The following is a 22,729-nucleotide window of genomic DNA, read 5'->3' as shown; positions in this document are numbered from 1 at the left end:
GGTAGGTAATACCCGAGAGATATATAAATTCACAATTAATATGTTACATTCTTTAAATTTGATTCAGCAAATCATCCATTATACTCCCTACTTTCACAACAATATACATTCTTTTATAGAAATCAAAACAACCATACTCATTCAAAATTTAATTACATATTCTGATTTTGAAATCTCAAAATTCAACTTGAGATATGACCAAAATCATCACTCTTAGATCCTTACATCTTTCACAAGCAATATTTTGACTTCAAAACTGTGTTAGAATATCAAATGTATGTTAACGATTACAATCTGTGTTCAAACCCTTCGAAAATTTCTGAAGACACTTCGAATGATGAGCAATCGAGATGATGATCCAACCACATGTTACCCACAGTTATGTACTCGAAAAACTCTTGAAACCAAAGTAAAAGTTTAAACAACGTATCCGCGTCAGATTCTTTGGCATTTATTAGCAAAAATAACTTTGCGACTCCTATTCAAAGTAGCCAGTTTTGTCACAGCTCCAGCAAGTCAACTTCGACTTTTCAGTCAGACTAACCTTATTATAACCTTGAGATATACACCATCGTTACCAGTGAACCTTTTACATTCCACCACATTATTAGCAGATGTACCAACAACTTCATTACCCTTTGACTTTAGCCTTTCCAAAAAGTCATTATAATTATTCATTGAAACCCCATCATTTACTCATTCACATCTTGTAATGAGAATTGCCATACGAATTATTAGGAATTAGCAATCAGTATTTTGAAATCTCGCAGCATGTCTACGCCAACAGTTATATGTGTATATATAACGTCTATCTTCTAGACTTAATTTGAATGTGAAGTTTCTGAAAAACACTCCGAACTACGAATTGATTCTCCGAAAATGGAAAAAATGCTGATGAAGTAGCAAAAACTATAAACGGCTTTAAACGGTAAAAGCTGGATGATAATGATGAAGTGTGCTGGCAAAGCGCAGAAAAAGAGAAGTTTTGAAACTGGAAAACGGATTGAGCAAAGTAGGAAGGAGGCTGTGGACAAATTACAAAGACTTAACCTGACTTCAAAGGATCCAAATGATTAAGTACCTGCTGAAGTCATTAACGAATACCTTGCTCCTGACTCTAAACCCCCGCGGACAATATTGTTCATCATCATCTGATATTAGAAATTCTAAAATATCATCATATCTTTCATTATAAATATCCTCCATATTTCTGAAGATATTTTCTTAATTTTTCTTATTTGAAATCATTTACCTCTTCGCGCTATCTGTATTACATCATAAAAGAAACTATTTTAGTTTCTAAATTCTGAAACATTCAAGTTTAAAATAGGAATACTTTGAAGTAGTGTTGGGAACTGAAGTATGAATTAGTATAATATAATGACACTTGATCAATGTGATTATATTACAGTAAGTCATGCTGAGTTTCTAAATGGAACGTGATGATTCACAGATCATAACATCATCATGTGCCATGTTATACGACTCTTGTATTCTATTTAACCTCTAAAATATCAAGAAAATATTTCTTGATGATTCGGCCTTTTCCAAGATATTCTAGTAATTTGACAAGTCAAGATCGTGCCATCACAATTTCCTTCCTAGAACATTAACAATGTTCATTCCAAAATTCATATCTGTGAATTCTGGACCATTACAAGCGGTGCTTAATCGCAAGAAGAAGAAACGAAAGGACAAAACTCCGAAATAGAAATTGGGGTATAAATTGCAGCAAATAAAAGAGAGCATTAACTGTGAATGATAATGATTATAGAAGACAGAAGCAGAGACTTTGAAATATAAGGGAACATATAAAGCCCAACGACAAATTAGAAATTATAAACCATATATATCGATGCATATAGCAATATAAAGACACGGGAGAACTAGAAACACTATAAACCCAAGAGTATAGTAGAAGTAAATAGATTCTTCCGACGGTAGATGAAAAAGAAGAATGACCGATATGAAAGTTAGAAGTATATCGAGAATCAGAACTGGATGGAGCATATTGATGAATACTTTAAAATATGAGTTGAGGGGGAAAGAATAGAAGGTGATGAAACATGACTAGGAACTTAGAAATCAATAGATTTAACTCACACAATGGCGGAATAAGTGAATCAAGCCCTCTAGTGAATAGGTTAAGTTTTTTTTTATTTTTTTTTTTGATTAATTTAGTCAAACCACAACTAAATCAAGTGTGATTAGATCAACACATAGAGCTATTATTCACCACCTGGGTGATTTGGACTGAGAGAGAATCGGAGGAGCTCACTAGATCTGAGTGTGTGTAACAAATGAGAGGCTTAACCTAAAATGAAGAACATAAGACTTTATATACCCCTGCTGTTGACTCACCCATACGATTCATTCATCACACGTACGAGTTGGCTTAATCAGCCGTACGGGTGATCACTCACTCGTGTATTCTCATTTAGGTTGTAATTGTGACTTAGCTCAGCATCAACCATGAGTATGAGCCTGTCAGCCATACTAGTGAGGCTTCACTTGTACGTTTGACTAAGTCTAACATAGTCAAACATCTAAATCTCGTTCCTGCAGTTCCTGTAACCACATACAAACACGGATAGGATAATAACGAGCAATCATGGTGGCCTGTAAACTGTTGTACCTGCAATGGACGTGGGTAGATGTCTAGGGACTTGCATAAAATGCATCAACAGAAGGTGTGAGTTGTAAGGAAACGAAGGAGGTAAATTTATAATAAAATCTCCGACAGAACAATTAAAATGGACGATCGCATTTAAAGCGGATCCTAATTCCCTTAATTACCGGAGAGTCAAATCTTATTAAGAAGATTTTCTTCAAATCCCTTGAAATCTGGGAATCAATCATATCTACGTCAAATGATAAGATGAATCTACACTTACTCATTTCACTCTTCTATGTTAGCTTCATTCGTACTCTTCATATAAATGGATTGTTTATCCAAATTATTCGCTGATGATAAAACTCTAATTTTCAGCCCGTATGCATCATGAAAATATACTTATTATCATTCACGACCTTTCCACTCAAATTTCGAGACGAAGTTTCTTTAACGGGTAGGTACTGTGACAACCCGGAAATTTTCAACCAAATTTAAACTTTAATCTTTATATGTTTCCGACACCGGAAATTTTCAACCAAATTTAAACTTTAATCTTTATATGTTTCCGCCACGATAAGCAATATTTGTTAAGTTAAATTTCAATAATTTTAAACTATGTTCATACATTCATTCAACCTCGACCAAGTTCCAACGATTCACGAACCATTAAACGAATATGATTATATATGTATATGTGTATATATATTATAACTTGAAATGTAAACAAAATATTAGATTAAATACTTTATATGATTGTATCTGTTTCAAAATATTTATCAATGGAATTAGAAGATAAGATCAAATGATTGAATTATCAGATATATTAAATTATGATTACAAGTCTCTGTTGAAAGGCCCACGTTGATTTGAGAAATCTTTCCATTTTAACAATATTCGAAAGATGGTAAAGTGATTTATAAATAAGAACAAATTGTCAATCATTGAGAACTAGACAAAGAATAGTGGAAGATTGAATCTCATAAAGACTCGATTGATCTATTTAGTTTCAAACGTACAAAAACATTTTCAGTTTAAAAAGAACTTTATTATTAAAATGTATATAACTTTTATAAATATCTAGAACCACTTTTGACAACTCATTACTTAACTAGTATGATAAAGATAACGATATTTATATTTTATTTTATTAAATATATATAACGATTTAAATTAATATTATATATATTTATACGCATATTATACGTGCATAGTTTTATACTTTTACTATACTTAAACTTTACCTTTACTTTATTTTTACTTTACTTTAACTTTAATAATTCACTTTAATAATTCATACTTTAATAATTCATACTTTAATAATTCACTTTAATAATTCATACTTTAATAATTCACTTTAATAATTCATACTTTAATAATTCACTTTAATAATTTAAAAATCTATTATAAATAGAATTCAATAGATTTCATTATTTCATAGAAACTTGAAAATATTTTTCTCTAAACTCTCTCAATCGATTTACATATATATATTTACTCCGTATTATTTCAAGATATTATTAGTATACATAAAATATTACGACGGAGTGCTGTCCGAGTGATTTCGAAATTGTTTTTCGAGTAGGATAGGATTAAGGAAATTATGGGTTATAGCTATGGAGGTGATTGAGTATGGTTCATGGGTATGCTCGTGAGGTCAATATAGTGTTTATCATTTCCGTTGCGTCTACGTACCTTTCCTGCAATATTGAATCTCAATATTGATACGTGAGTACTCATAATTTAACTTTTACATACTAATAGTGTATCCCTGACTAGTGCTCGAGTATTTAGGATTATGCATGCTTGTACTTTTAATATTGCCCTTAGACAGGTTAGGTTGAATCTTGAATTAGTTACACTTACGGTTGAAATAAGGTATAAGATATGCATGTCCTTGGAAAGCTAGCGAAAAATTAAGAACTTTTCCTTTAGATATCGAATGGTTTTGATGAATGGATTAAAAGTTATAATCAATTGAATTTTTGATATTTTTATTAAAAATGATTATTATTATCGTCGTTTTTATCGTCGTTCTAGTTTTATCTTATTATTATCATTATTATTATCTTTATCAATAAAAGGGATTTATCATTAAAAATTGTTATTTTTTTATTATTACTATCGTTATTATCGTTAAAGTTATAATTAGTATTATTATTATTATCCAATTATTATTATTATTATTATTATTATTATTATTATTATTAGTATTATTATTATTATTATCATTATTAATATGTATATCATTATTTAAAAATGGTTATTGTTATTATTATTATTACTATTACTATATTATCATTAAGATAATTATTATTATTATCGTTAATAATGTTATAGTAACTATCATTATTAATATTAGTGTAATTAAAACAAATATTTGTAACATCTAATTATTTTGATTACTATTATTATCATTATTATGAACACGATATAAAAGATGATTAAAAGCTATTAAACTAAACGATTAGGAAATAATGAGTAAGAGTATCATGATGAAATTAAAATATTATAAGATATTGATTTAGATAAAATTATCGTTCTTATTATTTTTATCATTACTATTATTATTAAAAGTATCGTTAGTATTAAAACTATCATTTTAACAAAAATTATCATTTTAATAGAAATGTCATTGTTACTATAAAATATCATTATTATTATTATTTTAAATAGAATTATTATTTTAAAGATAATATTAAAAATTATCGTAAATATTAAAGTTATCATAATTAGAATTATCGTTTTATCATAATGTCATCTTAGTAATTATAAATATTGATATTTTTATAATAATAATAATTATTACAAAATAATACAACTTTTACTTACTATCATTATAGATATTATTTTATCAAATAAATAGGTGATACAAACATATTTTACTACGTGTAATAACTTACTTTAATAATACCTATCATATTATCTTTATGATATTAAATGAACCCTATAAATTTTATTACTTAATATATATAAAAGTATATTTTATTATATAAATTTAATATAAAATTTTATTTTTTAATAAATAAATTATATTATTTACTCTAATAAATCTTTTAAAAATATAAAACGACGATATTTAAACTATATATTAATCATGTATAGATTTTTGGAAATTATTTTGAGTCAAATTTACTTTTGTTGACTTTTGCATATTAGTCTCGAGCATTAGGATTGTGGTACACTATGACTTGACCTAATTTGTTAGACAAATATTGACCAACACATAAATATATATAATTAATTTAGGTTCGTGAATCCGAGGCCAACCTTGCACTTGTTCAATGACGTTATATGTATTTTTACTACGAAATACAGTATGGTGAGTTTCATTTGCCTTTTTACCCTTTATATTTTTGGGACTGAGAATACATGCGCTTTTATAAATGTTTGACGAAATAGACACAAGTAATTGAAACTACATTCTATGGTTGAATTATCGAAATCGAATATGCCCCTTATTATTAAAGTCTGGTAATCTAAGAATTAGGGAACAGACACCCTAATTGACGCGAATCCTAAAGATAGATCTATTGGGCCTGACAAACCCCATCCAAAGTACCGGATGCTTTAGTACTTCGAAATTTATATCATGTCCGAAGGAGGATCCCGGAATGATAGGGGATATTCTTATATGTATCTAGTTAATGTCGGTTACCAGGTGTTCACCATATGAATGATTATTTTTGTCTCTATGCATGGGACGTATATTTATGAGAAGTGGAAATGAAATTCTTGTGGTCTATTAAAATGATGGAAATAAATGATTATGATAAAATAATGAACTCACCAACCTTTTGGTTGATACTTTAAAGCATGTTTATTCTCAGGTGTTAAAGAAATCTTCCGCTGTGCATTTGCTCATTTTAAAGATATTACTTGAAGTCTTTCATAGCATATTTCGAAGAACGTTGCATTCGAGTCATTGAGTTCATCAAAGATTATTATTAAATCAATTTATAGTTGGATAGTGGATATTATGAAATGGTATGCATGCCTGTCAATTTTCGATGTAAATAAAGTTTGTCTTTTAAAAACGAATGCAATGTTTGTAAAATGTATCATATAGAGGTCAAATACCTCGCAATGTAATCAACTATTGTGAATCGTTTATAATGTATATGAACGGGTCCTTTCAATAATATCATGATAATATAATAATTTAAAATCTCATTTGATATTATAAACATTGGGTTAACAACATTTAACAAGATCGTTAACCTAAAGGTTTCAAAACAACACTTACATGTAACGACTAACGATGACTTAACGACTCAGTTAAAATGTATATACATGTAGTGTTTTAATATGTATTTATACACTTTTGAAAGACTTCAATACACTTATCAAAATACTTCTACTTAACAAAAATGCTTACAATTACATCCTCGTTCAGTTTCATCAACAATTCTACTCGTATGCACCCGTATTCGTACTCGTACAATACACAGCTTTTAGATGTATGTACTATTGGTATATACAATCCAATGATCAGCTCTTAGCATCCCATGTGAGTCACCTAATACATGTGGGAACCATCATTTGGCAACTAGCATAAAATATCTCATAAAATTACAAAAATATGAGTAATCATTCATGACTTATTTACATGAAAACAAAATTACATATCCTTTATATCTAATCCATACACCAACGACCAAAAACACCTACAAACACTTTCATTCTTCAATTTTCTTCATCTAATTGATCTCTCTCAAGTTCTATCTTCAAGTTCTAAGTGTTCTTCATAAATTCTACAAGTTCTAGTTACATAAAATCAAGAATACTTTCAAGTTTGCTAGCTCACTTCCAATCTTGTAAGGTGATCATCCAACCTCAAGAAATCTTTGTTTCTTACAGTAGATTATCATTCTAATACAAAGTAATAATCATATTCAAACTTTGGTTCAATTTCTATAACTATAACAATCTTATTTCAAGTGATGATCTTACTTGAACTTGTTTTCGTGTCATGATTCTGCTTCAAGAACTTCGAGCCATTCAAGGATCCGTTGAAGCTAGATCCATTTTTCTCTTTTCCAGGAAGTTTATCCAAGGAACTTAAGGTAGTAATGATGTTCATAACATCATTCGATTCATACATATAAAGCTATCTTATTCGAAGGTTTAAACTTGTAATCACTAGAACATAGTTTAGTTAATTCTAAACTTGTTCGCAAACAAAAGTTAATCCCTATAACTTGACTTTTAAAATCAACTAAACACATGTTCTATATCTATATGATATGCTAACTTAATGATTTAAAACCTAGAAACACGAAAAACACCGTAAAACCGGATTTACGCCGTCGTAGTAACACCGCGGGCTGTTTTGGGTTAGTTAATTAAAAACTATGATAAACTTTGATTTAAAAGTTGTTATTCTGAGAAAATTATTTTTATTATGAACATGAAACTATATCCAAAAATTATGGTTAAACTCAAAGTGGAAGTATGTTTTCTAAAATGGTCATCTAGACGTCGTTCTTTCGACTGAAATGACTACCTTTACAAAAACGACCTGTAACTTATTTTTCCAACTATAAACCTATACTTTTTCTATTTAGATTCATAAAATAGAGTTCAATATGAAACCATAGCAATTTGATTCACTCAAAACGGATTTAAAATGAAGAAGTTATGGGTAAAACAAGATTGGATAATTTTTCTCATTTTAGCTACGTGAAAATTGGTAACAAATCTATTCCAACCATAACTTAATCAACTTGTATTGCATATTATGTAATCTTGAGATACCATAGATACGTATACAATATTTCGACCTATCATGTCGACACATCTATATATATTTCGGAACAACCATAGACACTCTATATGTGAATGTTGGAGTTAGCTATACAGGGTTGAGGTTGATTCCAAAATATATATAGTTTGAGTTGTGATCAATACTGAGATACGTATACACTGGGTCGTGGATTGATTCAAGATAATATTTATCGATTTATTTCTGTACATCTAACTGTGGACAACTAGTTGTAGGTTACTAACGAGGACAGCTGACTTAATAAACTTAAAACATCAAAATATATTAAAAGTGTTGTAAATATATTTTGAACATACTTTGATATATATGTATATATTGTTATAGGTTCGTGAATCAACCAGTGGCCAAGTCTTACTTCCCGACGAAGTAAAAATCTGTGAAAGTGAGTTATAGTCCCACTTTTAAAATCTAATATTTTTGGGATGAGAATACATGCAGGTTTTATAAATGATTTACAAAATAGACACAAGTACGTGAAACTACATTTTATGGTTGAATTATCGAAATCGAATATGCCCCTTTTTATTAAGTCTGGTAATCTAAGAATTAGGGAACAAACACCCTAATTGACGCGAATCCTAAAGATAGATCTATTGGGCCTAACAAACCCCATCCAAAGTACCGGATGCTTTAGTACTTCAAAATTTATATCATATCCGAAGGGTGTCCCGGAATGATGGGGATATTCTTATATATGCATCTTGTTAATGTCGGTTACCAGGTGTTCACCATATGAATGATTTTTATCTCTATGTATGGGATGTGTATTGAAATATGAAATCTTGTGGTCTATTATTATGATTTGATATATATAGGTTAAACCTATAACTCACCAACATTTTTGTTGACGTTTTAAGCATGTTTATTCTCAGGTGATTATTAAGAGCTTCCACTGTCGCATACTTAAATAAGGACGAGATTTGGAGTCCATGCTTGTATGATATTGTGTAAAAACTGCATTCAAGAAACTTATTTTGTTGTAACATATTTGTATTGTAAACCATTATGTAATGGTCGTGTGTAAACAGGATATTTTAGATTATCATTATTTGATAATCTACGTAAAGCTTTTTAAACCTTTATTAATGAAATAAAGGTTATGGTTTGTTTTAAAATTAATGCAGTCTTTGAAAAACATCTCATATAGAGGTCAAAACCTCGCAACGAAATCAATTAATATGGAACGTTTTTAATCAATAAGAACGGGACATTTCATATATGGTCAATATAATAACAAGGATAAGAACTGGATTGAGCATTTTCACAATATTTTGAAAGTATGATTGAGAAAGAAAGTATAGAAGTGGTGAAGATAATAAAACGGAAGAAGCTAATTTATAGCAAAAATTTCAGACACATCAATCAAGGCAATTTACCGCATTTAATCAAAGAAATCCTAACTTCCTAAATTACCAGAGAATCAAATCTTATAGATTATGAAGATTTCCTTTAATTCCTTGAATTCCGGAAATCAATCGTGACTACGTCAAAAGTTAAGGCGAATATTTAATTTACTCAACTCAATCTTTTACGATAGCTTCGTTTATACTCTTCTTGTAATCGAATCGTTTCATCCATATTAACCAATGTTGATAAAACTCTATTTTTTAACTCATATTCATCATTCTTGTTGTAAAGAATGACGATCTCTATCAAATTTCATGACTATGATTTTCATGAACTCCTCTCTGTTTTGTCTACCCTAATATTGTGGCATAAACGCTCAAGGTTTAAATAAGCTCACTATTATTCATAACATATTTCATGTGTATTGAAATGCTTGTATAGCGTCATTATCTCTTTCTGAGAAAATCTAATCAATGACACTCTTGTTAAATCCTTTAGATAACCTCCGCATTAATGATAAAATGCACTTCATAGAAGAACCTGTAGAAATTATGGTTCGTATGATTTAAACTCTAGAATATTCTATCTGTTGAAATTCACGCAAGGCCCCGAGCATACCTGGGAACGTGAAGACCAAATAAAATGTAAATATCTTCATCTATTTACGAACAACGTCGATTGATGGCAACAATTAAATTTCTGGACGAAATTTCTTTTAACAAGTAGGTACTATGACAACCCAGAAATTTCCGACTAAATTTAGACCTATCTTTCGACTATTCCCGACGATATATATATAATTACTATATAGAATTATTCATATGAATATTATAATGTAAATAATTTATAAATATTATATGTAGAAATTCATAATATTTCATGTTATGCAAAATAATTATATATTAATAATAAGTGGTTATATTAATATTATTACTTTCATTATTATTATTAATATCAGTATTATTAATATTATCATAATATATAATATATAGATATAAAAATTTAAAACATCTAATTTGTTATATCTTTATTATTAACAGTGCTATTATTAGATATTATTATTACCGTTATCATTAAGAATCATTATTATTAAAAACTATTATTGTTATTATACAACTTATTATCATTATCACTAATATTATTATTAATATTATTATTACATCTATTATTAATATTATTAAAGTATTACTTTGATATTATTATTATTATTATTATTATTATTATTATTATTATTATTATTATTATTATTATTATTATCATTTTTATAAATTATTATTATCATTATTATTACTTTTATGATTATATTATCAAATTATTATTATTAATATATTTATTAATTAGTTATTAATATATTTAATAATAATATCAATTAAAAATAAAAAGTCAAATAAAATGTATTGAATAAATAAATCTGTTTATTTTTTTATATATTGTGATCAGCTTTTAAATTTTTATTAAAAAGTGATCTGCTTTTAAATTTTTCCAGATCATGATCGAGCCTTTTTATATTTTTTTTTTCTTCTTATTTTCTTCTTGTGTGTGCTACTATGTCGACACAAAGGCATAGTATAATAAACAAGCAGCTCATTGTTGTTGACAAATGATTCAAAGTTCCATTATAAGATTAACAATTCCTATCTGATTGAAATAAAAATAGAATTTCAAGAAAAATAAGCTGATACATCTCTGTTCTACATCTTTTTGGTCATTTTTCGATCTCGAATTTAATTTCAAAATCCTTAAGTGTAGAGTTGTTAGGATTGATATATTCAAACTATCTGCAAAGTTTGAACCCCCAATCTTCAATATCGAATCCAAATTTCAAAGTCAAAGTTTATTTTAAAAAAAGTCAAATGTTCGTTCTTGATATAATTCGAGTTCGTTTTTGAGGTTTAAGTTAAATTGACGATTCCAATAGTTTCTATGAACGATTTACAAACTATTTCATGTTATAATCATAGCCTAAAACATTCGTATTTTCAAAATCATATTTTTTTTAAACAGCGACGGCAGCACAGCAGGCACACTCTTTCAATTTTTTATTTTTTTTATTTACTTTCCTGTTAACAATCACGCAAGACATTTTCGTTTCAATTCCAAGTCTTAATTCAAACCTTAAAGTCGCTATGATGTTTGTTAATTTGTCCCTGGTCGATTTTTATTTGAAGAAGATGATATTCGAATACGGATTATATATTTATATGTGAGTAATAAAATAGAAAAATGGGATGGAGCAGATGGTTTAAGGGTATTCGGGTATTCGAGAGGTCACGGGTTCGAACTCGTTTCGTGGCATAATTTTTTTTGGAAAAACATTTAAAGGTAGCCTTTTATTATTATTATTATTATTATTATTATTATTATTATTATTATTATTATTATTATTATTATTATTATACTAAAATAAGAATTAAGGATCATTTATTATTATTGTTATTATAAGTATTATTAATATTATCATTATTATTATTAATATGATATTTAGTATTATTATTATTAAATTTATTATCATTATTATCAATAGTAGTAAATTATTAAATTCGTAGTTATTATTATCAGTATCATTATTTTAAATCTTTCATTATTATTTAAAATTAGTATTATCATTATTATTATTAATATTACAAAGTATCACTAATAAAATTGTCATTTAAACATTAATATTAGTATTATTATATGATTACTGAAATTTCTATTAAAACTATTATTATTACTAAAATTACTTTTATTATTAAAAGTATTATTTTTATTAAAACTATCATTTTATCTTAGCATTTATATTAAAGTTATTATTATTAAAAGAATTATTATTATCAAAATTATCATTTTAACATTTTTATTGAAAACATCATTTTTAATAAAAATTATCATTTTTATTAAAGTTATTATTATTATCATTGTTATTATTATTAACAATACTTTATCAAATAAATACCTATATAAAGAATATATATAAAAGTATGTATACAGAAATATATAATAATTGAAATAACATATTTAAACTTATTCGATTACGAGTATATGTTTTAATATATATATAACTGATATAGGTTCGTGAATCCGAGGTCAACTATGTACTTGTTCAGTGCCATCCTATGCATATTTACTACAAACTATCGTATCGTGAGTTTTCATAGCCCCCTTTTTATATATATTTTTGGGCTGAGAATACATGCGCAACTTTTATAACTGTTTTATACGTTAGACACAAGTACCAACTATTAAACTGTGCTATATCTGGCTATGTCCTGCAAGTCCCAACTGTGATATTTTTAATTGCTTTTACATAACGCATTCTTAATTATTGGGAGTAGGCCTATCGGGAGTAACGTCCCCGATACATTTGACCAAGTCATTGTATTACTTAATAATGATTCAAACCGACAAGGACAGTACAACTTGTCACGGGGCAAACTTTGAAACTGTTTAGTCTAAATATCACAAACTTGGCACTACTTTTAGATCCCTGCGAAATCTACTTTTATAAATAAAAATCTTATGGTCTATATCTATTACTGAAATCATTATTTATGACAAACCTATGAACTCACTCAACCTCGTGTTGACTTTTTAAGCATATTTATTCTCAGGTACTTAAATATTGCTTCCGCTGTATATCTGCTGCTTTGAATGATGATTGCTTGCCATGATCGGAGTCTTCATGCATTACTTATCGATTCATTTAAAAATATTTAATGCTCTAAATACAATGTAATCTATTTATCTTCCGCTGCAAAACTCAATAAAACGTCTCATATAGAGTCGTTCTCTTTTATACAACTGTGATTTGATATAATTAGTCACAAATACCCCAGGCCCTATTTGAGGGTGTGACAAGTCATGTCTCCACCCAGAGTATAACACTCTCAAGAGTAGAGAAAGTCATCCTTCTCTTTATTCGACGGATAAAGAGATTGCTTCCGAAAGGATCTCCGGCCTTTAAGAATGAATTTTTTTTTTAAAATAAAATAAAAAACTAAAATAAAAATAATAATAGACACCATGAAAATGGTAGAATCAAATTTTCATGAATTTTAAATACTGCCTCGAACTAGAGCCTAAATTATTTTTATTTTTATTAATAATAAATTTATAATTATAGTAAATCTTATTCAAGTAGATGTTGTTGATATATATCTCATATATTATTACGTTTAATATCTTATGTGATTTTAATTTAAGTAAATTTAAAAATTATCAATTTAATATTATTTGATAATTCTTAATAATAGTTATTATAAAATTATTATTTTAGTTTATAAAACTATTATTTTTCTTTATAATTAAAAAAATGTTTTAACATTATACGGGCTCATATAATTTTAATAATTTGTTTATCTTAATAGTAACATTAGTATTAGTACTCCCTCCGTCCCACATTAATCGTCCACTATTTTATTTCGGGATGTCTCAGATTAATTGTCCACTACCAAATATGAAAAGTAAATTTAGTCAAGGTTACCATATTGTCCCTGATCAATTAATACAATTACAAAAGCAAGAGGGTTATCTAATTAATTGATGGGTAAAACTGTAAAGTAAAGAAAAAGTACAGAAAAGGTACATGTGACAGTCACTTTTTCTTAACTGTGTGATTTTTGTCCGGGGACAATTAATCTGGGACGGAGGGAGTATTATTGAATGTTATCAATAATAAAAAGGTTTCTTCACCTAACTTTGTGAGTTTTCGTGCAACGTACGAGCTATATATATATATATATATATATATATATATATATATATATATATATATATATATATATATATATATATATGTTATATAATTTTTAATTTTTTTTTTTAAATTGGATTAATCATGCTGTTTTTAAAATTCAGTCACCGATTTTTAAATGCCCTAATTATTCGATACTATAACAAGTATGGACGTCTAGATGATTTTGAAGGCTCTGTTCGAGCCATAAAATGATTACATTCGTATAAATGTAAGTACAAATCACATATGGCTGAATGCCTGAATTGATATACGGTTGAATTGGGCGAATTAAAATGACTTTGGTCAATGTCATTTTTTTGTTAGAGATTAAGATGACTAATGGGTCAAATAATACGAAATTATCTTTTTTTGAACTCGTTCTCTGTAAAGTAGCTAACTACAATTTGATTTTATTGTTTCAATAATATTCCGCTCGTATATAAAAATATGCATTATTATTTTTTAAAATTTTGAGCCCCTATAAAACTTTGAGCCCTATTCGGTTGCACATTCTGCACATGTACCGAAAACGCCTCTATTAACAAGTATACTATTTCATCTCATTAACATCTATTCAGCGTACGGGCTCAAAGCCTGATATATATATGTGTGAAAACATAAATTTATAATTTCCGTGCAACACACAAACTTATAAAACTAGTATCATATATTATAAAGCACTTATTCAGAAGTTTAATCGTAAATTTCCACGAGACAACTAAAATAAAAAATACAAGTAATACCTTAAAACAGAACGAAAGCACTTTTTCTAATTTTTGTAGAAAACCTCAGAATCCAATGTACTAGAAAGCCAGAGGTTTTTCACGCCTGACTCATCGAATTTAAGATTCAATCCATACAAACGTACAACCTTTATGATCCATGACTATTGTACATTAGATAATAATAATAATATACTGTATGTATTTCATTTTTATGAATTTATCATGCTGACACAGAACTACTAATACTATTACTGCAAAAAACATACAAAACATACACTATTAGTGAATACTACAAACATACAAAACATATGGGGGAGACTATACCCTTAGAGATGTGGGGTTCAATTATACCTGACAATTGAGACCCTTTCTTTTATATTTGAGTCAAATGGATTAAGCTTTCGTGTCAATTGGGTCTTGAAAAAAATTAAATCCTCAAAACTTGAAAAAAAGGTTCAACAAGTTTTCTCCAATCTATTAGGTCAAATACAAAATATAAAAGGACGGGTCAAATGGGTATCAAATCTTAAAGTTCAATAAATAGAGACAGGTCAAATGAGTCATGTCCATGGTCAAATGGGTCGAGCTCATTCGTCAACCATTTATGAAAGCGTTAATGGTTATATTAATTATTATGTATATTAATATTTTCTTATATATATAATAAATGTTAATAATAAATAATAATAACTAAAACGATATTACAAATGTAAAAAATTAATTATAAAAGTATATGACCTATTTGGACCTATTTGACCCATTACCCGTTTCGCCCCGTTACCCAAACCAAACTAACATGACCCGTTTGGACCCATTTAAATTTTTACCCGTTTGACCCACGACTCATTTCAACTCAAAACCATTTTAACCCGTTACCCAAACTAGCTGGTAGCTAATAACTTTTAGCTTGTAGCTAATAGCTGCTAGCTGTTAACTTTTTAAAAATATTTTGGTATTTGGCAGAGAAGCTGAATCTGTTAAATAAAGAGTAAAATGACAAAAAGCTAAAAGCTAAACGCTACTTCTAGTAGTTTTTAGCTTTTAGCTTTTTTTTCTTTATCTAAAAGCTTTAAGCTCCTTTAACCAAATAGAGCTTTTTATTAAATATGAGCTTTTTCATATAAAAGCTAAAAACTCCAAAATGCTACACTTCAAATAGTGAAAAAACCAAATATAAGTGAAATTACACATGTTAGTTTATAGAAATAGGAAACTTAAACTTTAAACATATCTTAATTGAACTGTAAACAACACAAAGCTTTGAGCTCCTCAACCTCAATTATTTGTTAGCAGTACACATTTCAAAGCAGCATGACAGTTTGAGTTTTAGGTCCTAAATCTAGACTGTAAGAGCTGCATATATCTAACAATTTGTACATTGTAATGATGGGATAAACATGTGATAAAAAGGAATATAAGCTGCAATGAAAGAAAAAAAAAAGGTTAAAATATTAGAGGTAAAAAAGCAGCTTTTTACCACTAAAATTTCACAAGTTTCTTACTGAAGTTCTTTGGCTTTCAGTGCAACTTGTCTAACTCTACTTATGAGAATCAAAATAGGCCATTCAAATCAATTGCAAATAATGCCCAATAACTTAAGATTCTTGATTTCATAGTTGTCCATTTGTGAAACTTCACTATCTTCTTGGTATCATGAATATGCTACATCTGAAAATTGAGTAAATCAGAAGTCAAGGTCAATGCTTTTTGAGGGAAACAACGTTATAATGACATGTACCTAGTGAAGTAAAACTTGTACGTTGTTTGGCAAGACATAAAGATTACATTACTGCACTGAAGTATACTTGTTAGATATCATTACAGTTTAAAAAAATCATATATATATATATGAAGCCTACTTCACAAATTTCAGAAAGGCTCAACTTTATTAAAGTGAGTTCAGTATCAGTTGCAGATTTACAGGTTTATTTAAATACTACTCCATATTTTATTTTCAATTTGTTCACTGTAGATTAAACTTGTATCAATATACCTGTAATCAACTTTAACAAGATAATAATTTGACTTTTCATAAAGTCAAAGTGTTACATTTAATATTTGAAGTATGTATTGTGTTAGAAAATAACCATCCTATGACGATTTTACATTTTAGTACCAAACAAAATATTATTGATAAATAAATTTGTTTGCTATGCGTCACTAAAAACATCAATTACATATTTGTGATGTTAAGACATTGCTAGCTAAATTATTTTTCAAGCTCCCCAGACCAAGATTCATTAGCACACAGTATTGTAAAACTCGGACGAGTTCTCGGTTAACGGTTTAGATCACAAGCCGAGTTCTTAGTGTCCAACTCGGTCAACGACCAAGTTACCCGGTCAATGGTTAAGTTTCTAGGCCAACTCGGTCAAAAACTCGATCAAAAACTTGGAAATTTGGTCAAAAACTCGGCAAATTGGTCAAAGTCTATTAGAATTTATATCAGAACATATATATTAATATTAAATAACTAAAAAGTAAAACGCAAGTCAATATCAGAGTTCTCCACGAGTTGCCGAGAACTCCCCAAAATTTTCAACCGAGTTCACCCCGAGTTCCGAGTTCTACAACATTGAGCACACATCAAATAAGAAATAAATAGTACTTGAAATAGACTTTTGATATTTCTTAAAAAAGAAAAAAAAAAAATTTACTCTTGAGTTTTTCTTCTAGAAAATGAATGAACGCAAACACATTATTAAGGTGTTCTATTTAGCCGAAATATACATAGACAAGACATATGTTAATCATCTTTGAGGGCCTCTGCTTAGTATTATTGGGAAATGTGGATTAAATGGGTGATGAATCGACTGTCAGATTGATACTAGAATCGTGTAGTCACTTTCTCAATAAAGTATTTCGACACGTTTGGACAAGGGTATCGCGAAATCAATATTGGGATAAGACTAGTATGATTAATTGTCTTGTCCAAAAGATAATTAATCCTTGCAAGAGTAGTAAAATATAATCTGAAAGTTTGTAGTGTTGAAAGTGATAGAATTAGGCAAAATTCTAGGACCTTTCTTCAAATGAAGAAGTCTTGTATTTATAATTGACCAAAAGGTGCAATGAAGGATTGCAACATTTCATACATGACCATAATGAAATGGTACACCACTTGGGAACCAACACCACTTATTTGGTGTCTAAACAAGTGTATTTTGATGTTAGACCGTTCCAAAAAGACCAGGAGTTAACATACAACGTTTTGGACCAACATGCCTTTTGGCCAAAAATTGGCATCAATTCAGTTTTCACGTTATATGGCGTGTCGAGCCATATAGGCGCGTGCCGCGCCTCACAACTGAAACATATGTTCAAAACTTGTAATTATGCTCGGCATCAAAATTACGCCTTGGAGCGCGACGCGTCAGAGTCAGGCGCGACGCGCCACAATGCCTTGTCTGAGTTCTTGAAGCAACTCAAAGTCTCGACATCCAAAACCTGTTATAGTGCGCGATGCGCCAGGTAGGTGCGCGACGCGCCGTATAACGTGGCTTTGGTCTTGTCATACTTTGCACCATTTGGCTTACCCAAGTTCAATTATACCCTAAGTGATCTTTCTAACCCTTTAAGAACGTGTACTCAACACTTCCCAGATTCGTGTAGAGTATCAAATGATCCTTCCACTTTCAACCAAGTAAATCCAATACACTAAAATAATGATTAAGTTGGATCACACTAAAATCACCAACAAGTATTCCACGGTATATGACTGACAAACACAACTTTAAGTATGTGACTGAAGCAATACTGAAATTTTGGGGACAGCATAATCCATTATGTCTAAAACATTGGTGAAATTATTCAGTCAACGAGGGTATAATATGGAACTTAAAAAGAAATAATTCTCATAAGTATCAGAAAGTAGTAATTAAATCTAGAGGCGGCAACTACAGTCTATTTGCTTATGAATAGGTGCTCTAACCCGTCCAGTTTGCCACCTCTAGAAGGAATACAAATATGCATGGGACCCTCATGAAGATAGCAGAGTGAGTAAGAATTACCTCATATCTATAAGCCAACTATTCGAGGGGTGTTTGAGGTTCCAAACTAGGTGGCTTCTTTGCTTCTAACATTTCAACTTCATATCCACTCGTTCTAAAACTTTTTTTATTCTCTATTTCAGCTTGTTTAAGTGTCTCTAACCGTATGGCGTGTAACTCGTATCTGATGAACAAAAAAAATACAACAGTAGAGAAAAATATCAAACTCATGTTAGCATTTTGGAGACAGAGAAACATCTGAAAAAAGAATGATTCCAAAAGCACCAACAATTGGGAGAACGAAGTCTAAAAAACGGTTCCAAAGTACACATTTGTAAACACATGAGAACTGGAATGGGAATATTGAAAGACTTAAAGTGACGAATAAGTTTTGCAAATCATTAAAACGTGTGTATTGAGCTACTATTGAAGAATATAAACAGCGATATAAGAAAATCAGTATAAAGAATAGGCAATAGTTCTTACTTGGCAACATAGTTCTTCACAAGGGTAAAATAAATTCTCCAAAATTCTTGTTCTTTCAAGTAGCGCGGACATAATCTAAATCTAAGTTGCGATAGTTCCTGTAAAAGCAAAAAAAAAAAAAAAAAAAACTCATTATCTTGATTGTATTCGGTAAGAAACTGAAGTTCAGACTACGGTCAGAAAAAGCATACAGAGGATCCACAACATAAAATCCAATCACGAGATCTTCATCTTTACGCTGACAATTTTCAGGAGACTTTTTGTTTTATTAATAATTGATAACTAATTTCCATATACAATGTTATAATGGTCTTACCCGTCATGCTCATGTTATAAGATTTGCGGATCATACATCAAGAGTAATATATTGACATTCAAACTCCGCAACAAAGCCTACCAAATAATACAAACTACTCTAACCATTTCAAACAACGATTGTCTCAAATATAACTCCAAATGCTACATAAATTATTTCGATGACTGGTTAAATTATATACGGCCAACCTATCTTTAGCAAATACTACATCTTTAGTTGCCAAACACATTTTAGCTTTTTAGCTTATTCGAGGTGGAAAGCACATTGTTGTGAAGCCAATGAGATGGAGCTTTTAAAAATGAGCATTTTAATTTTAATCCTTAAAGCTAATAGGCTTAATCTCAAACTCATAAGTTAAGCCATCAGGGGCGGACGTATATAGGCTTGAGTGGTAGCACGGGCTACCACTCAAATACGCGATGTAGTGGAAATGTTTTGGAGTTTTTAACTAGTGATACCACTTGATAGTGTAATTTTTTGTGTGTGACACCACTGGATAGTGTAATTTTTTTTTTAAACTTTTAACTAGTGACACCAGTAACTACGAAACCTAGATCCGCCACTGTAAGCCATACACCCCCTAAAAGCCTTTATGTGTGAGCCGAAACCTATTTATAATTCCAATTCTCAGATTACATTCAGTTATAACGAATTTACTGAAGCAACACAAACTCAAAAACTTTGTAATTAATTTGTAATTTTCAGCAACAATAATCATATTTCTCCTCTAAACACTCGAAAGTAGTTACAATCCATTCCATTAATTAATTATACCAAACATAAAACCTAAAATCTAATTAAAAGAATAAAATTAAAAAATATATATATATTACCTTAACTTTAGAGAGAATAAGGATAGCATGTTTCTCTTGCCAATTAGATAAATCCTTATGCACAATTCCAGATTCATCATCACCTAATTCTTCATCTAATACAAAATCATATCGATTTCATTATACACGCTTAACATATTAAAAAAAAAAAAAAAAAAAAAAAGAAGGAAAACCTAGAGTACCTTGAAGATTAAAGTTTCTGAATGTTTCGAGAGTGAATGATTTGATGAATTCGATTAGTTCATCAGTGATTCCGTACATCTGTTGTTCGTTGATTTGATTGGTGGTTGATGTTGTCGTTGGTAGTAATGATGAAGATTTGTTCTTTGTACGGCGGAACCATGAGTATACATTATTCATCTTCTTCACTTGTTCAATGTTTCAGCTCAGATTGAGTTTCAGGGCTTTATTTAGAGTTTCTGTTATACTCATTTGATGTTTTATTTTTGGGATTAAGCTACTAATCGTCGTATACGTAATACTCGGTAGTTTTCTTTTTTCTTTTTTTCACCAAAAAATATGATGTAAGTTACATACTTTCAAAACGTGTATTGATATAAACAAAATGTAACTTGTGATCGGCTAAACCGGTTAAAGTGTAGGCGGTTTATGGTAATGCAGATCGAAAACACTTCAAAACTTGACCAAAACCAATCAGTAATCATGAGTTGATCATCCTCATCTTTTTTTCCTCCTCAAAATCATCTTTTCAAGTGCACTTTTCCTAATAATATTGTTCAATGGAAAATGGAGGAGGGTGTGAACGTGAGTTCTCCGCACCCCATGTCGGTAGAATCTTCAAATCTTGAATCGTGTGAAAATCGAATTATCTCGTTTATGTTTTTTAATTTTCCAGAACACTTTACTAGGGTCAATTGTTGGAGAATTTTCGATCAATATGGCTCGCTAAATGACATATATCTTTCTAAGAAACGTTTATCGAGTGGAAAATGTTTTGGCTTCGTGAGGTTCAAGGGGGTTAGTGAAGTCGAAAGCTTTGCCAAATTATTAAACTCCATTCGAATAGATGGTTTGTGTCTTCGTGTTTACAGAGCGAAGGAGAAGGGAATGAATAATGCTGGTCGTTTTGTTCAAAAAGAGGCAGTTGACACTTTAAATATGGGTGGGTCTGTTGAGAAGTCGGATAAATTCGGGAAGTCGGATTCAACAGTGGGTAATAGATGTGATGGTAGAAGATTTGTAGACGTAGCTGTAGGGATAAAAAAAATACTTCGTTTAGTCGCATGGTTTGTTCTCCGGAAAGAATTTCCAAGGTGGATAAATCACAAAATATTCGCGGCGTTTCTAACTCTATCGAGATAAAAGTAGAAGGTAAGATCTTCGTTTTCAATATTCCCGATTCGATTAGAAATCATGATTTCGTATTCAGATATAACAAGGATCGATACACTTGGTCTTTGATTGGGAATGATAGCAATCCTCCCGATGATCATAACGATATTGACAAGAGCGAGGTTAGTGATTCGAAAATGAACTCTAAAGGTTCATTGATGGACGATGTTGATGATGTCGGTTCTTCTCCTATCTCTTCATCCATCGGTCCTGGATTTGAGTTTGAGGTTCCTACTAACAATGTTATTGGTGATAGCCATAAAGAGAATGAAATTTCTTCGGAGAATGAAAACCCAGCATGTTCATAGCCGTCAGAAGTTCCGGTTAGTGATAACGGCATGAAGTTGAAGAAGGAAGAAGATCAAGGATCTATGGGTTTCGATTCTTGTGTTACTTTTACGACAACCGGTGTAGAAAATGAAGTTCCCAAGAAAAAGGACGTGTTTATTGGTTCAATGTCGAATAATAATGATGGCAGCGTGTGTCTCGAGAATTCAAATAATACAAATGAACCTGATGTTGGATGTTTAAATTCAATTAAGGATAATGGGCCAATGAGCCCAAATGTGA

General features: G+C 29.6%; 1 protein-coding gene across 2 annotated transcripts; it reads right to left on the bottom strand.

The window, feature by feature from the left end:
* Window positions 1-16,418: 16,418 nt before the first annotated feature.
* On the bottom strand, window positions 16,419-21,242 carry LOC139843433 (uncharacterized). Of its 2 annotated transcripts, XR_011757582.1 has the most exons (6): window positions 20,989-21,242; window positions 20,807-20,901; window positions 19,658-19,755; window positions 19,193-19,355; window positions 16,685-16,850; window positions 16,419-16,601 (listed from the first exon to the last, which is right to left on the bottom strand). XR_011757582.1 is itself a non-coding variant. In XM_071833512.1 (5 exons), exons 1-4 carry the CDS (start codon window positions 21,164-21,166, stop codon window positions 19,211-19,213), a joined length of 516 nt encoding a protein of 171 aa, XP_071689613.1. In that variant the 5' UTR covers window positions 21,167-21,242; the 3' UTR covers window positions 16,419-16,850; window positions 19,193-19,210. The 2 variants fall into 2 exon arrangements, 1 of the variants encoding a protein (XP_071689613.1); XM_071833512.1 differs by having other exon boundaries at window positions 16,419-16,850.
* Window positions 21,243-22,729: the final 1,487 nt, after the last annotated feature.

This window comes from Rutidosis leptorrhynchoides, chromosome 4 (assembly GCF_046630445.1).
Source record: "Rutidosis leptorrhynchoides isolate AG116_Rl617_1_P2 chromosome 4, CSIRO_AGI_Rlap_v1, whole genome shotgun sequence".
In the NCBI taxonomy this organism is placed as follows: domain Eukaryota; kingdom Viridiplantae; phylum Streptophyta; class Magnoliopsida; order Asterales; family Asteraceae; genus Rutidosis; species Rutidosis leptorrhynchoides.
Note: the sequence above shows the minus strand (reverse complement) of the source record. Positions and strands in the feature narration are given on the sequence as shown.

Bases quoted from the DNA above. Each gene is read 5' to 3' on its own strand.
- LOC139843433 (XM_071833512.1), bottom strand. From the start codon at position 21,166: ATGAATAATGTATACTCATGGTTCCGCCGTACAAAGAACAAATCTTCA. The intron at 20,902-20,988 runs GTACTCTAGGTT...ATTTTGTATTAG, and splicing joins CAGAAACTTTAATCTTCAAG to ATGAAGAATTAGGTGATGAT. The intron at 19,356-19,657 runs GTAAGAACTATT...TTTGTTCATCAG, and splicing joins GTGAAGAACTATGTTGCCAA to ATACGAGTTACACGCCATAC.